Source organism: Fonsecaea monophora (genome assembly GCF_001642475.1).
Source record: "Fonsecaea monophora strain CBS 269.37 chromosome Unknown Scaff9, whole genome shotgun sequence".
NCBI classification, from domain to species: Eukaryota; Fungi; Ascomycota; class Eurotiomycetes; order Chaetothyriales; family Herpotrichiellaceae; genus Fonsecaea; species Fonsecaea monophora.
Window position 1 is genome coordinate 369,764 of NW_019173940.1, and position 15,654 is coordinate 385,417.

Sequence of the window (15,654 nt, forward strand, 5' to 3'; positions counted from 1 at the left end):
GACCCCGTACACCCAATTCTCTCATCCTCTCTCTCACAATGTCAACTATTGCCCTCGAGACGCCGCTGGCCGAAGCGCTGAGTAGCGCTGTGCACTCCAAGATTGTGGAAGAAGGCTGGACACAAGATGACGACACTTCATTAGCCGAATATATCGTCCTCATGCTCGCAAACGGAAAGACGCAGAATCAAATCGCATCAGAGCTTGCTGGCGAGCTGTTGCAGGATGCCAAAGGAACCACCGAGTTCGCGCAGTGGCTATTCGACCAAGTCAACCTTTTGTCCGGCGGCGGCGCAGCTGCTCCTGGTCCGGGTACAACATCACAATCATCAGAACAACCACTACAGGGCGAAGCGCCTAGTTCAGTGCCGTCGGGCGCGACAGAAAATGGAAACTCTTCGATACCTGCCGCCTATGATATGGACATGGTTGACAATGCACCTGAAAATGCGTATGTCGCGCCCCATTCCAGGCCATCCACAAATCACTTGCTAACAATGTTCTACAGACCTCGAGGCCCTAAAGGTTTACACGGTGGCCGACCCGCTGGTAGAGGTGGGCGAGGCGGTGCGATCAACAAATCCGGCGATTCAGCTTTACACCGAGTCCGTGGCAACGACCGTATAAATACTCACGGCAACGTGCGCGGCGCGCCGAAGGGACCGCGCAGTATACAAAACCGAGACGTACGCCCGGGAATGCAAAAGGCATTGAATATGGGAATGACTGGTGCTGGTCAGGGCATGCAAAATCCAATGATGATGAACGGCCCACAGCAAGGTCAAGGCATGATGCAGATGACGCCGCAGCAACAGATGGAATTTATGGCTATGATGGAACAACAGACGCGCATGCTGGCACAGTTTACTGGAATGATGCCGGGAGCGGCGAACCCTGCATTCTCCCAAGGCGCCAACCAACCAAACCACCAAGGTCGGTCACTGTTCGATAGAGTCGAGCCAGGGCGTGGCCGGGGCAGTGGTCGAGGTCGGGGTCGGGGAGGCAACAGCCAGAATGGTCATGTCAAATCTCCTGCGAAAGCAAGCGACCAAGACACGGCTATGGAAGGTGATGGTCAGACGCAGGGGGCTGAAGCATCTACGACGGAGGCGCAAACGACCAGTGAGGGCGAACGAAAACCGCAAGACCCGTCCAGCACTATGTGCCACTTCAATCTTCGTTGCACCAACAAGGACTGCCCTTATGTTCACCAATCTCCGGCTGCGCCCGAAGGAATCGTTGTTGACATGTCGGAGACGTGCACGTTTGGCCCAGCCTGCAAGAACTCCAAGTGTGTCATGAAACATCCTTCGCCAGCGCAAGTTAGGGCATTCCAGTCACAGGAGCTCTGCAAGTTCTTCCCCAATTGCACCAAGCCCAATTGTCCATTCAAGCACCCGACAATGCCGCTGTGCAAGTTTGGGGCCCAGTGCAAGACTCCCAATTGCCCCTTTACACATCTGCAGGTTCCCTGCCGGTTCAATCCTTGTACGAACCTGAGATGTCCATACAAGCATGAACCGGGACAACAGAAGACGACCAATTTTGCCGATTATACATGGACACCGGACAAGCAGACCGAACAAGACGGGACCAAGTCACATGTCAGTGACAGGAAGTTTGTGGATGATCAAGCTGGGGAGGAGGAATTAATCAAGCCAGAGACGGGTACGGAGACGCAGATACGGGAGGAAGTGATTACTTGACGAGGCGAGGTCAACAGCCACGACAGTTGAAGGAAGAATATTGGAATGGATTGAAAGATGGTTGGGAAGGCAAGCTGATGCTCCGTCATCGGCCAAATGTATTTGTACATTATGAACTCACAGCATACAACCCGGCACCTGTGCCCTGTTGACTGGGCTTCTGATAATGACGGATCAGAGATGGCCTTGATGCCAAAAGGGTTGGGAATGAAAAAACCAAAGCATTCCGAAGCAAACACGCATTCATTTGACTGTTTTTATGTGCTTGTTTTCGTTTTCCTTTCTCTCGTGATCATCGTCTGTGGTGCATCGTGCATAGTCTGTTCTCGAGGGCCGTGACATACCGGCTTCATACCTCATACTTGTCTTTCTGTAGCCCTTTTGTTTCTTTCTAGAATGGCCTCTCGTGCCTCTGCGATGACTTGGGCCATATAAAGAGCATGTGGAGACCTACCGAGACGAGGTTACATTTTACACTTTATTACACTTAAGTATTACATGCATACTTGTACATAGATAGGTACCAGGGCTTCGGGACTAGGTAAAAACTTCATAACACAACCTTGAAATTTTCGATCCATCAACTCAAGGCGTCTGGGATCCATCAAGCGGGCGAGCGAGCACTGGCGATTTGACCAGAATCCAGGGTGTATGTATATCGGATCGCAGCACATGTGACAGATAGTGTGACAGTTGCAGAGACCACTCACTGCATATCCGAAACCTCCAACTGCGCACACACCCGAGGGAGAAAGCCATGGATCCAGAAACAGGCCTCGCGCAGGTCTTGAGGTCGTTGCAGAACATCTTGTCTTCACCGGACCTGGCCGTCTCGCAATACTTGGTGCCCCCATCGGAAGAGACGACGAACGACAAGTTCCCGGTTCTGCCTCGAGATATTCCGAGCGTGTTGCCGCTTACTAGACTCGATCAGAGTCTCCCTCATTCCTCTTCTCAGCCGCCGAGCGGGAGCGGTCGGCAGGGAGGACGGGTCGACGACTACGGCAACGACAATGATACACCCCTCCTCGACAGACTATCCTCGCACCTGGCGACCAGTGTCCTCCCGCATCTCAATCTCTCGTCCCTCTCGCCAAACTACTACGGCTTCGTCACCGGCGGCGCCACCCCTGCGGCCCTGCTCGGCGACCTGCTCGCATCCGTCTACGACCAGAATGTCCAGGTGCACCTCCCGCGCGAGACCATAGCGACCACGCTCGAAGTCACCACCTTGAATCTCCTCGTGCAGCTGTTCCGCCTGCCCGAGGCAGAGTGGGGGATCGGACGACGTGGCGGCGGCGGCGGAGGAGGAGGAGGGACCTTCACCACCGGCGCGACGGCGAGCAATGTCCTCGGCCTGGCGCTGGGGAGGGAGTTTGTGCTCCGAAAGGCCCTGCAGCGCAGAACGGGCATCTCGGCGGAAGAGGACGACGGAGATGCCGGAAGCTGCGGCGAGCACGGCGTCGCAGAGCTCATGGCCCAGGCCGGCCTGCGCAAGATCCAGGTTCTCAGCACGCTGCCTCACTCCAGCATCGCCAAAGCGGCCAGCATCGTAGGCATCGGGAGGAAGAATGTCATTTCCATCTCCACCTCTACCTCGCAGGGCGATGGGCTACAGATCGACTTGGCCCGCCTGGCCGAAGAGGCCGCGAAACCGGACGTGGTCAACATCCTCGCCATCTCCGCCGGGGAGGTCAACACCGGCCGCTTCGCCACCGACTCACGGGCGCAGATGCTCCGTCTGCGCCGGATGTGCGACGAGTTTGGGATCTGGATCCACGTCGACGGCGCCTTCGGGCTGTTTGGCCGCGTCTTTTCCCCGGATGACCACGACCGGGCTGAGTTCGAGGAGATGATCCGCGGCGTCGACGGCCTGGAGCTCGCCGACTCCATCACCGGCGACTGCCACAAGCTGCTCAACGTCCCCTACGACTGCGGCGTCTTCTTCACCCGCCACAAGGGCCCCAGTGAAGACGTCTTCCGCAACGGCAACGCCGCCTATCTCACGTCGTCGATGACGAGCAACACAGATGCGGACACAAACGCAGTTGCAAGCGGAGACGTCTGTGACTACGATCCTTCCGCGATCCAAAGCCCGCTGAACATCGGCATCGAGAACTCGCGCAGATTCCGCGCACTGCCCGTCTACGCGACGCTCGTGGCCTACGGGCGGCCAGGCTACCTGGACATGCTGAAGCGGCAGATCCGCCTGGCGCGGCGGGTGAGCAGCTGGCTCCTCCGAGACGAGAGGTTCGACCTGCTACCGCTACCAGCACGTGCAGGTGGCCGGGAGGACGGCGAACAAGAAACTCTGGCAAAGACGTTTATTGTGGTCTTGTTCAGACTCAAGGATGAGGAACGGATGAGAGACTTTGTAAGGAGGGTCAACGACACGGGCAAGATCTACATGACGGGTACGGTGTGGGATGGGAAGCCTGCAGCGAGAATTGCCATCAGTAATTGGAAGGTCGATCTGGAGAGAGATGGCAAGGTGATTGAGCAGGTCTTGGATCAAGTGGCTGGCGGACAGTGGTAATAGGAGGAGTGAGTGGCAGACGCATCGCTTACTGCCAGATGCAAGCTGGTCTTCTTCTCACCCATTCGGTACATAAACGATCAAAACACCGCACCACCAATGATAAATATCCGCTCTTCCTCCCTCTGAATCCATTGCACCACCTTAGTCGCGCTCTGGGCCAACGCACTCCTCGAGGCTGTTGGACCTGCGACACAATACAGTTCAAACATCGGTGTGACCCAAGCCAGCGCCGTCGCCGACACGCCCACACTATGGTGGACCTTGACAGCTGCATGTTTGGCATGCACGCTGGCGTGAAGATTGTGGTACAACGACATCAACCGTCGTCGCTGTTTCAGTGTCTCAAAGCCCGGCGAGAACGACGGCATGAAAAATTGCACGTTGCCTTTGGATTTGTAGAGGAAATGCCTCAGGACGGTGCCGGCAACGATATCTGTGGGTGCAGGTCGGCCGGCCTGTACAGCTGTCTGGATGATGTGCATGCTCTTGTTCCGGTGAAACTCATGGACAAGGTAATTCTTCATACTGTGCAAATCCTCGAAGCTCTCTCGGTTGGCGCTCAGGAGGATGATAGCCACCGAGTCCTCTTTCGCGATGCGTTCGTTCTGGTCCATTTCCCGGACCTGCTCGCCACCCATGTCAAGAAAACTAACGTACATGTATAGATAGCCAGTGTTGTTGAAGCCAGGGAGACAGACTGGAATCCAAGAATCTCCACCACCGGCCTTGACACCCTCGGCTTCGAAAATCATGTTGAAAATCAGTTGCAGATCACTTGGGTGCAGAGAGTGTTTCTTCGGTCGGATGACGCTGACCAGTCTCCCTCCAGCGACCACAAGCCCATAGAGTAAGTCGTCCACCCGGGCTTTGATCATTGTGCTGTTGATGATGTTACGGTGCGACTTTCTGATCTTTAAACATTCCAGAGCAGACAGGAGTGCGGACGGCGAACCCCGCGTAAAGCTGTCTGCTAGCGAGGACAGCAGTACTTCAGTGCCTTGCAATGGCCGTCTGAGGTCGGTCGACGGACGAACCGAAAAGATATGCGTCAGAGTTGGTAATGTCAGAGTCGATAAGATCTGCATATAGAGGGCTTCAAGCTGAACTCGGACCTGTGCCTCACTTTCCGGAAGACTTGTTATTCCTACTAGGAACAAATTTGTCTGTGAAAGCACGACAAACGATACTCCACCTGCTTGGAAACTTCCCAGCTGGTCACCTGCATCTGAGTAGGAGGAGATGATAGCCTGAATGATACCCACGTAACTCGAGATGACTGCGTCCGATCCATGCCTAGTATAAATGGGCTTACCGGCCGCAGACAAGATGATGAAATGCTTGCGCTTCGACATCCAGTGCTTTTGAGCCTCCTCTTCACCAACAACCTTCTCGTCCACCTCTTCGAACTCCTTGTCGAAATCAACGTCCCCTTCGTCATACAGGCTCTCCGACTCTGTCTCGAACAATCCTCGAGAACTGCTTACTGATGCCGAAAGATTTTGTTCCTCTTGCACATCTCCCTCGAATATGCTTTCCGCATCTTGAATATACCGGCCAATTGGTGCATAGCTTCTGATGCTGGAGTTGTCCTCCCCGACATCACTGGTTCGGTTACTGGGCGAGGGGCGAATAGAGTGGCTGGAGGGTGTGCGAGAAGAACTGACGCGCAGTTCTTTGGAGCCGTCAGGTCTGTTGTAAGCGTTTACATCGGTCATGGACACCGCCGTTGTTGCCCCTGCTACGAGACCTCGAGTAGGCGGGCGGGAAGAGTGTCCTGTAGAGGGCATGGCTTGCATGAGGCTCAATTCGCTCGGTCGTGGAGGAAGAGGAGGTCGTTCTCCTTCTGAGGCGGTCGAAGCCTGCCGACTCCTCGTTGTCTCGGGAGTGGCATTTTCCGTGCCATCCATCCTGGAGGCTAGCTCAGAGGATGCTGTATTGGTCAAGTCGTTAGTTGTCGAGTTATCGGCTGTTCGATTCTGGGGCTAGCCTCCATCGTAGGCGCTCTTTCCCGCGTTTTGGTTATTGCTCATGACGTTCATGATCGCGGCAAAAGAACCGGGGCATCCCTTCGAACAGTCAATTGACGACGAACTGTATATCAACAAGAAATGATAGAGAGAGTGTGTCAGGAAAGTCGATGATAAGTTGGACGACGATGGATGATGGACGTGCGCGCAGGGCTTGGCGGGTGCCTCCTCGCGTCGCCCTCGTCGGCTTCTGGTCAGAACCACCGTGTCTTTCTCCACGTCCAACCCCCGTATATCTGCCATATCAAGCCGATATTGTAAATCTGACTCGATGGTTCTCTACTTTCCACCGCGAACTCTGCTCAGCATTCTAGACAGATGATAATAGCTTTGAGCACCCGCCGACAACACCGCGTCCTCAAGTTGTCAGACGTTCACCCTGATCCCCTTTAACCAGAGCCTCGATGGCCCACAACTTGACCTGCCGGTGACTGAAACTGGCAGTGCTAGCACTGTACTGCCGACAAGTTCGTAATGACCACTGACGCCAAAGCGGTTCGCCGCTATCATGCGGGTGTCGAGAGAGCCCTGGGCTTGTGGGACGCAACAAATGAATGGGCTGACTATATTGCCTTCCTCAGTCGTTTGGCGAAGGCTTTACAAGCATCCCCTCCTGACGCAGAAGTGCCATTCAAGTCGACTCTGGCCAAGTATCTGGCACTATGCTTGAAGCCATCTCTGCCATCAGGTGTGCATCAGAAAGCCCTGGAGGTCTACAACCTGATCTTCTCGCTGCTTGGGAAGGATGGCCTGTCTCGAGATCTGCCCATATGGTTTCCTGGGATGTCCCATACCCTCACATTTGCCACATTGACGACAAGGCCTCTATTCCTCTCCCTCTACGATGACCACCTCCTGCGACTGTCCAGCCATGCACTGAGGCCTGCTCTAAGAGCGATCATCTTGTCCCTCCTCCCAGGAATTGAAGAGGAGAACAGCGAAGATTTTGACCGAACTCTGAGCACGGTCAACCGTTTACGACAGATTTTTGCAGATGACGGTAACGAGGAGTTCTTCTGGCAGAGTCTGTTTCTGGCTTCCATTACAAGTACGTCCAAGCGTCCAGGTGCATTAGTCTACCTGATACGGCAGCTCCCTAGACTGGGTCCAGGGACAAGCCAGGCTCCTGGCAACGTCACTCAAAAAGATGAAGCGACCGAATCGACGCAAGAGGCCATTAAAGCTGTGACAACTCCTGAGCCTGGTTTGCTTGTTCGATGTTTTGCTACCGGACTTCAAGACGAACAACCCCTGGTTCAACGCGGTTTTCTCGATCTCTTGGTGTCTCATCTGCCTCTCAACGCTCCGATCCTCCAAAAACTCGTTATACCATCAGACTTGGACATCCTGGTCATGTCCGCGATGTCGGTCGTCCTCAGAAGGGATATGAGTCTTAACCGTCGCTTGTGGACCTGGTTCATTGGCAGAGAAGACAAGCGAGAAGGGTCAACAGACATAGTGCCTGGCTCAGGTGTCGAGGCGCCAACACGTACGACTGCCACAATCCAGGACAAGGTGCACACGAGGCATGATTACTTTGCCACATATGGTCTCAAGCCCGTAATCCGAAGCCTTCGGAAACTGCTTGACAGAGAGTCAGACTCTCCTGCGGATCGAGCTCGCCCGTTCCGCATCATGCTTTCGCTGATGGACCGCTGGATCATTGGAAAACTGCCTGTCGAAGAGTTATTCGTTCCAGCAATGCAGGATCTACAAAAGTATCAAACGGCCGCTCCTTCACAGTCGTCATTTGATGAGGTGTTTCGAAGTGCCAATGTTTTCTTTGACGCAATAGAGCCACAACTAATCACCAATCAACTATTTGATCTGCTTGTACAGGGGGATTTGGATCTTATTGATTTTATCTTCTCGAACTTCAATCTGCAAGAGGAGGAAATGACAACCATCCATTTACCCATGCTGTGCTTGGCAATTTCAGAAATGCTTCTTGAAAGCATGAAACCTGAACGCCACGAATTGAATGGTCGAGATCATTCGTATCAGGACAGACTAGCAAGACTTATGGAGGCTCTCCTTGGCTTATTGCCGTCTCATCAGGGAGGCATTTCTTCCGAAGCCTTTGGTCAAGTGCCGCAGGATGGTTGGCTGCCGAAGTTGAAGACACTTTACAGAGACTCGTCGTACGTGAAAAGGGCCATTTTCGACTTGATCCCTCCACCTGCCGCCAGTCAGATTCTGCTGAGAAACGTTGCCCTCATCATTCTGGATTGCGTTAAGGACCCATCCAGCAAGACAGCACTCGGATCTCTCACCAACAGTCTCGTCACGGCCATAGCTAGAACCAGTAACTTCCAGCCACTATGTGAAATAGCACTTGGAGATCGACTATATGATCTACTGAAGATTACGGCAGCAGACGTCAATGCTAGTTACGAGACTGTTCGAACAATTGCGAGGATCGTGGATAGTTTACATGCATTCGACACTGGCAGGACCCTCCTCACAGAACACTACCTTCTCCGACTGGTACCAGAGCTGATCACGCAGCTTTGGGAAGTTCTGTTACCCTCTACTCCACAGTTTCACGTTGAAGCTGTGGAACAGATTTGGAACCTGCGCATGATATCACAACAACTCCTTCTCGTCGACAGTAAGATAGCGGATTTAATGTGCAGACAAGACAAGGAGCGATCGTGTCTCGAAGATCAACTGGCCCGGTTCTCGACTCTGTGGACGCATACTCGCTTTGGAGAGGTCAACGTCGAGCTGTTTACTTCTAAGCATGGCGGTAACGAGGACGAAGTGCCTTGGGCTCTGCTGCGGCAGCCAATCTTGAGCATAATTGATGAGCTCGACCCCTCAGTGCCAGACGACAGACGACGGAACTGGGTGAACAATCTACCCTCCATTCGACCTGTTTTCAAAATTATCTATGCCGAGTCTACTAATCCGGTGAATGATCAACTGTCATTGCTCGGCTTGCACAGGCTTCGAAAGGTTTTGACCCTCGCGCGGCAGTCCAATGTGCAACGCAACGAACTCTTCGGACGGGAGGGGTTTTCGGAAGTGGTGCTCGACTTGTGCATTGAGCACATCGCCGACGGACAGAAAGGAGAAGAAATATTTGCGACGACATTGTCAATTTTGAGATTGATCATTGAAGAAACAGACGTTCAACAACACCATGATCTACTAAGTTTGCTATTGAAACAACTATCCGATGTACCCCAGGATAGCCCTTCCCAGGAAGAAATCCTGGAACTGTTGCGGATCATATTCGCAAAACCGAACTTTGGCAATCCGCCCAGCGAACTCATATCGATCTTGATTTCTGGCATCTCATCACAAGCTATTGATTCAACGATTGACAAATGGATCACTCTTCTGTGCAACACAATTCCCTTGTACTCGACCCAGAATCTGTTTGCGAACATGCTCAAGCTGACAGCATGTTTCTGTGAACGTATCAAAAACTATTTTACGCTGATGCAACATTTATACGAAAAGACGCGGACCACCACCCAGGCCAATGGAGACCCACCCACCAAGTTGGCGAAGCAGCCAGAAAGATCGGTCAACAACTTGCTCGCTGGGCTTGAGTATATATTAGCAAGAGCGCATACGCACCTAGTCGACCAGGCTTCGGGGGTCGAGGCCAATCCGAACAGTTCAGAAAAGTCTCAGTCGCGATCCATTGCGAATCATCGGTTGACCGTGATTCTCTGTATGCAAGACACGATCAAATTATGCGGTGAGATATGGGCCTGGAGAATGCTCAAAAGGCCATCCACTTCCAGCCCCGACAACAAATCCTTTGCGTATATTTCCACCCGACTGCGGACTAGAACCCGAAGGATCCTCGAGAATCTTGCCGACGCTGAACCACAGGAATGTCTGGAGACACTGATGGGAATGTGGACCGAGGCGGCTCGTCGAGATGCTCAGCAAGACATCACTCTCAATCTGATGCAAAGTCTGGACGGAGCCCGACCAAAATTCATGATGCCAGCCACGTTCAATGCAATCTACAACCGAACGAACCCATCAGCCCTGGACCAGTCTCAGAAATCCAGCTTGTCAGTGGACGTGAGTGCAGCCGAGCTGATGGCGTTCTTGATAGCTTACACGAGCGTGTTGGAAGATGACCTGCTTGAAGAGATCTGGACTGATTGCACTGCCTTCCTGCGGGAAGTTCTTGCCAATCCTATGCCACACCGACAAATCCTGCTCAAGCTTCTGGAATTTGTGGCTGTTCTTTGCCAGAAAATGGAAAACACCAATTTTGGGGAAGTTGTGAAAATGCGTCGCGAACTGAGCGATCTGTGTGCGAGACTCCTCACAGCCATATTTACGATACGGCCTGCTGGACTGGACTCGACTGCTCAGCCACTGCCGGATATACAAGATTCAAAAGGAATGGGGGCCATGCGGCGGAAGAACCCGTTGCACACTGGGAACGCCATTGAGGTCTTGTGTGAAGCCTTGCCCATCGTTAGTAATGCACTCGGAGACCAAGACAGGCTGAATGGTACGCTCCCTGGTGTAGCCACCTATGTTACCGGACCTGCTCTACGATCAAAGCAGTTCCCGCAGACGGTGAACTTGGACATTCTGCAGCTTGTACTTCTCATGGCCAAATCCCAACCCAACAACAAGGTTTGGAAGAAAGATATCCACGATGCTATCAACGACAATAAATTCTTCCAGTCAGCCCCATGGTTAGCCGAAACGGGATGGCTTCCCGTACTGAACCAACTTTGGCTCTCCGACAAAGGGCTGATGGCCGACTTTGTGTCCCGTCTGACACCTCCAACAACGGCGGGGTTGATGTTTGGCGTTGGTGCTACGGCTGCGCGAACGGAGGCAGACAGGAAGACTCAGCTTAATCTGCGGCGGATTGCCCTGCTCCTGTTGGCTGCGGAAGTCGACGCTTTCGTGTCAGATCTTGGCCACATCATCAACAAACTCGAGGAACTTCTTACAGCGACCCCATCCTCGTCTCCCTCGTCAAGTACGCGCGGAGATGTCTATCTCGTTCTTCGGGCCATAACGTTGGCTTTCACTCAAGTGCATCTAGTCTCACTGTGGCCGATAGTGGACGTGGAGCTCCGAGAACTATTCTCAAGCATGCAGAAAGAGGGCGAGGCTGTATTTACGGGCTATACACAACTGCAAGGGGCCAAATTATTAGATCTCCTTCTTCTCCTGAAACCCGAGGAGTTCCAACTACACGAATGGTTGTTCGTGACGGACACGGTGGATGCAGTATATCCTCCACACGACTTCAAGTCAACTGCAATCGCAGATCTGATGGTGAGCAAAGGAGGCCCCGAGACTGAGCTTCTCGCGGCATCAAGCACCGGAGCCCGGATTCCATGGCTTTGTACGGACAAGACGCGGACAAGCGAAGATCCCAGCACCATTCTGCGCCCGTTCTTTCGGCAATTGAGTATTCATGCTTTTGAGGACACATACAGCCTCCAACTGCCTGATCTTGCGGCATGTAGAAAAGATCTGCTCGCGGATTTGTTTGTGGATTGAGTGATACCAGTTCGGCGCTGGGTTGAGGGTGTCGGGTTCTTTGCATAGAGAAGGCGAGGAGATTAGGGACAAGGACATCCGGGAAATGAAGGAATGACGTACATTGGACTTTGTAGCATTCATTGGTATGACGGATTGCTGCTCTTGGGCGATGAGTATTTATCTCGTACAGCCGCTAGTGTTAGTCAGGCACATCCAAGGTCATAGCTTATGGCTTATGGTGGTTGCCCCCCCTTGCATAGCCACAGCTCTGAATAGCTTAGTCATGACTCTGGTAAAATGGCGGGATGCTCAGGTCTAGAAACGGAAATGGATCTTGGAGAGGTCAAGATTCGCCGCTGAGTACCTCGTACATCGGAGTTTATTGCTCGTTCCAAAGCGATCCCGCCCGACGTCACCTTCTCTTCACTGTGCAAAGCTCGCTGTCCTCTTCCCACCGCGACTTACTCACAAGCCTGCGCCCTCTGTTGTAAATCCGTGCCAACCTTTCAATCCGAAAGCTATGGCGTCCCGTGTCCTTGTCCCGCGCCTCTCCCTCGCGTCTCGAACAGTCAGAGCTCTCCCGCAGTTTCAATCGAGATCGTTCCAGTCGACGTGCAGAAGGTTCCAAGAAGCCGGTGCGGCGGTACCTGTGAAAAAGCCCATGGGAGCTTTCAGAGGAGGGTGAGCTTGCCCCGGTCGTGCCGTTGACGAACAAAAGAGACCCTGGGAGCTTCTACAAAACTCCGGTGGTGCCGGCATACCAAGTGTGCAGTTCAGGGCTGGATATGGGACGGATCCGCTAACATTTCGCGCGACTCTAGATTGTTCGGTTTCTTGCTGGGTTCGACTCTGGCTGGCGCGTCCGTCTACTACTACATCCTCGAGGAATACAAGGTCTCCAATGAGCTATTGACGGAGGATATCTACGTACGTGATTCACGACCCATACCACCCTACACCGAACTCCTTGCGACGTCGATTTGGAAACAAGTGGTGGACCGAAAAAAATGACACCGCAGTCTTCTCTGCTTCTGAAGACGCTCCGATTTTTGTACCGGATACTGACACCTGGACCTTAGGCACTGCAAGCAGCCGTGCAGCGAATCCATTCATACGTGACGGAACTGGAAAACCGAATGAACCAGACGAAGAAATGAAGGAGGCTAGGGGAAGACCAAAAAAGGAAAACAAAAATCTCAGCCGGTATGTTGCTGGATGCAAGAAGATGGATCAAGGTGCCACGCACCTCAGTTGCACCTGTTGATTTTTCGAGCGGGAACTACGTGGCTTTCCTCTCAGGCCGAGCAAGCACATAATATCAGTCAAGGGCGAGGATCCGGCGCTTTTCGAACAATGTAAAAATATCCACTTCTGAAATTGTGGTCTTTTGATATATCTCTCGTTCCGTTCAAAGGGTTTCGATGTGACTGTCTAAACTCGACCATTTTTTGAACTTACCAGGACCCAGAGCTTGCTACCATGGTAGGAACCGGAACGAAGACGAAAAAGACTTCTCGAGACGAGGGATGTAATGCCCATGGATTGAAGCTGTTCCAGCCCCCACGAACCGCTGCGAGGGAGACATTGCCGAATCGCACAGAAAGTATCACAATTTATTCTTAGATGCCGCTGACGAAATGCCCGAACAGCATCTCGCATTGACAGTTCGCTGATGGGATCCGGACCGAGCTCTTACTCACCCCAAAGGCAGGGTAACCCAAGCAGAGGCTCTGCGTGCTCCTCGTATATTCAAGTCACAGATCCGGCCCCATTTCACAAACACAAGAACCTCTGACCATACCCTTCGGAATCAATCCTCCCCATATTCCACACTTCGAGCTTCTCGCTATGTCACCGGATCCGTCCGCCGGTCAGCAGCCTCCACCGCGCATTTGACCCTGTCGACCAAGTCATCCGCATCCTCGAGGCCCACCGATATCCGCACCTGCTCCTGCCTGACGTTGTACCTGCTCGCCCAGGCGGCCTCGTTCCCATAGACGCCGAGCGAGTACGGCAACGCCAGCGTCAGATGGGCGCCGAGATGCGGGCCCTTGTGCACGTGGAGGTTGTCGTAGAATGCGATCGCGGCGTCGAGGTCGCGGAGTTGCACGCTCAGGAGGCATCCGTAGCCCTGGTGGGGAAACCCAGGGGTCGGCTGGCGCAGGTGTGTCGTGTAGTTGGGGAGCGTGTCGTTGACGGTGGGGTAGAAGACTTGGGTGATACTGCTGCTGCTGCTGTTCTTCGTGTTGCTTTGGAGATACTCGACCAGTTTCTCGGCGTTGCGGTTCAACACGGCACAGCGCTCGAGGTAGTCTCGACTGTTGCGCTCCAGCGTCTCGGCGTCGCCGATGTACAGGTCGTCGTGATGCTGCGTGCCGAACAGGGCCGTAAGCTCCTCGTACCGCGACGACAGCGGGCTGAGCACGGCACTCCCGCCCATGACGTCGGCGTACCCACTGAATGACTTTGTCAAGGACGTGACGACAATGTCTGCGACGTCCAGGACGTCGACGTTGCAGAAGCCCCCGACCGTGTCGTCCACGACGAGAAGCGCGCCGTGCTCGTCGGCCAGATGTCTGAGCCGGCGCAGGTCCGGCGTGTTTAGCAGTGGATTCGAGGGGAACTCTGTCCAGATGGCCTGTACCTTGCTCCCCCGGCCCGATTGAGCTGCGAGATATTTCTCAAGTCCGTCGAGGTCCTGCTCCGAACCGAGGCCGAAAAATTCCACCCCGGGCCCAAAGTCTTGGAGGACGTGGATGGTCGAGTGGAATGAGAAGCCGAAGAGCACGGACGGCGAGGAGGCGTATGCGCTCAGCAGATACCGGTGGACCCAGTATATCGCGGCCATGCCGGTCGAGAACAAGTAGACGTCGCTGGGCGAGACTTGGGCCGTGCGGTGCGGGTCAGCAGGGGCTCTATTGAGCAGGCCTGCTATCCTCTCCTTGAGCTGTTGGTGAGCAGGGCCGTCAGATTTAGCTGTCGTCATTGTTGTTCTCGCACCCTCTTCGTGGTCCCTGTCCCTGACTTCTTCTCTCAACGAGCTGATATGCTCGAGACAATCCTCCGCCAAGCGAGACGAGATGCCCACGCCAGCATTAACCCAGAAACCGTGCACGGTGCCCGTGAACTCGGCGGGGAAGACGACCGCGTACACCGGACAATGCGTCCTGAAGACGCGGATGGAGATGCCGTCGCGGGGAACTGACCCCTGTCCTCTGTCGGGGGAGGTCGCATATTCCTTGCAATCACGCGCTGCCTGTGACGAAGGGAATAGAAAGCAGCCTTGGGCCTCGATGTCGGCGAAGTCGACGATCTTTGCGGTAAGCTGTCCATTTGTTAGTCGTGTTAGCCATCTCCCACACAAAGGAAAGAACGGCAAACACCAAGGCTTGTCAAAAGAGAAAGAGAGAGAGGGAGTGGGGAATGAGGCGTTTCAGAAGGATATCAATCCGACAAAGGCATCAGTTCGTCCGCCCATCCCAGCATGGGTCAAGCTGTGTAACACTCCTATAGGACATACAAGTACATACATACCTCCAAGACATCCCTGTGCAGGACAAACCGCGGATACATGCTCCGGAGCGACCTGAACAGCTCCGGGTCTCGGTCCCGGAAGCGCTCGATCGATCGCCACTGCGGGAGGTGGACTGTGATGGCGTGCCTTGGGGCCGGAGGCAGCGCGGTGCCGTACGGAGTCTGGATTTCCAGTGACATTTTGTCGCTGGAGTGTTGGCTTGTCTGTCTGTAGGCAGAAAGGATGGTTCCTGCTGGCTTTTGCGTGGGCTCTATCTTGACTTATTCTCTGACTTATGAAGATTTCGGGGTCACCATGGCGATATATACAACACCACCCAAGCAGATACCCACGAAGGTACACATAGTCGTGTCTTGTCAGCAA

General features: G+C 53.8%; 5 protein-coding genes across 5 annotated transcripts; 3 read left to right on the forward strand and 2 right to left on the reverse strand.

Moving 5' to 3' along the window:
• Positions 1-38: 38 nt before the first annotated feature.
• AYO21_02217 (hypothetical protein) lies at positions 39-1,706 on the forward strand (the record flags this gene model as incomplete). Its single annotated transcript, XM_022652197.1, has 2 exons — positions 39-451; positions 509-1,706. The coding sequence occupies 2 exons, from the start codon at positions 39-41 to the stop codon at positions 1,704-1,706; spliced, it is 1,611 nt and encodes a 536-aa protein (XP_022515583.1).
• A 757-nt stretch (positions 1,707-2,463) lies between these two features.
• Positions 2,464-4,242, forward strand: AYO21_02218 (hypothetical protein; the record flags this gene model as incomplete). Its single annotated transcript, XM_022652198.1, has 1 exon — positions 2,464-4,242. The coding sequence occupies one exon, from the start codon at positions 2,464-2,466 to the stop codon at positions 4,240-4,242; it is 1,779 nt and encodes a 592-aa protein (XP_022515584.1).
• An 80-nt stretch (positions 4,243-4,322) lies between these two features.
• AYO21_02219 (hypothetical protein) lies at positions 4,323-6,152 on the reverse strand (the record flags this gene model as incomplete). Its single annotated transcript, XM_022652199.1, has 1 exon — positions 4,323-6,152. One exon carries the CDS (start codon positions 6,150-6,152, stop codon positions 4,323-4,325), a length of 1,830 nt encoding a protein of 609 aa, XP_022515585.1.
• Positions 6,153-6,746: 594 nt separating this feature from the next.
• AYO21_02220 (hypothetical protein) lies at positions 6,747-11,774 on the forward strand (the record flags this gene model as incomplete). The annotated part of the gene is made up of 2 exons (XM_022652200.1): positions 6,747-7,320; positions 7,384-11,774. The coding sequence occupies 2 exons, from the start codon at positions 6,747-6,749 to the stop codon at positions 11,772-11,774; spliced, it is 4,965 nt and encodes a 1,654-aa protein (XP_022515586.1).
• Positions 11,775-13,602: 1,828 nt separating this feature from the next.
• Positions 13,603-15,470, reverse strand: AYO21_02221 (hypothetical protein; the record flags this gene model as incomplete). Its single annotated transcript, XM_022652201.1, has 2 exons — positions 13,603-15,081; positions 15,291-15,470. The coding sequence occupies 2 exons, from the start codon at positions 15,468-15,470 to the stop codon at positions 13,603-13,605; spliced, it is 1,659 nt and encodes a 552-aa protein (XP_022515587.1).
• Positions 15,471-15,654: the final 184 nt, after the last annotated feature.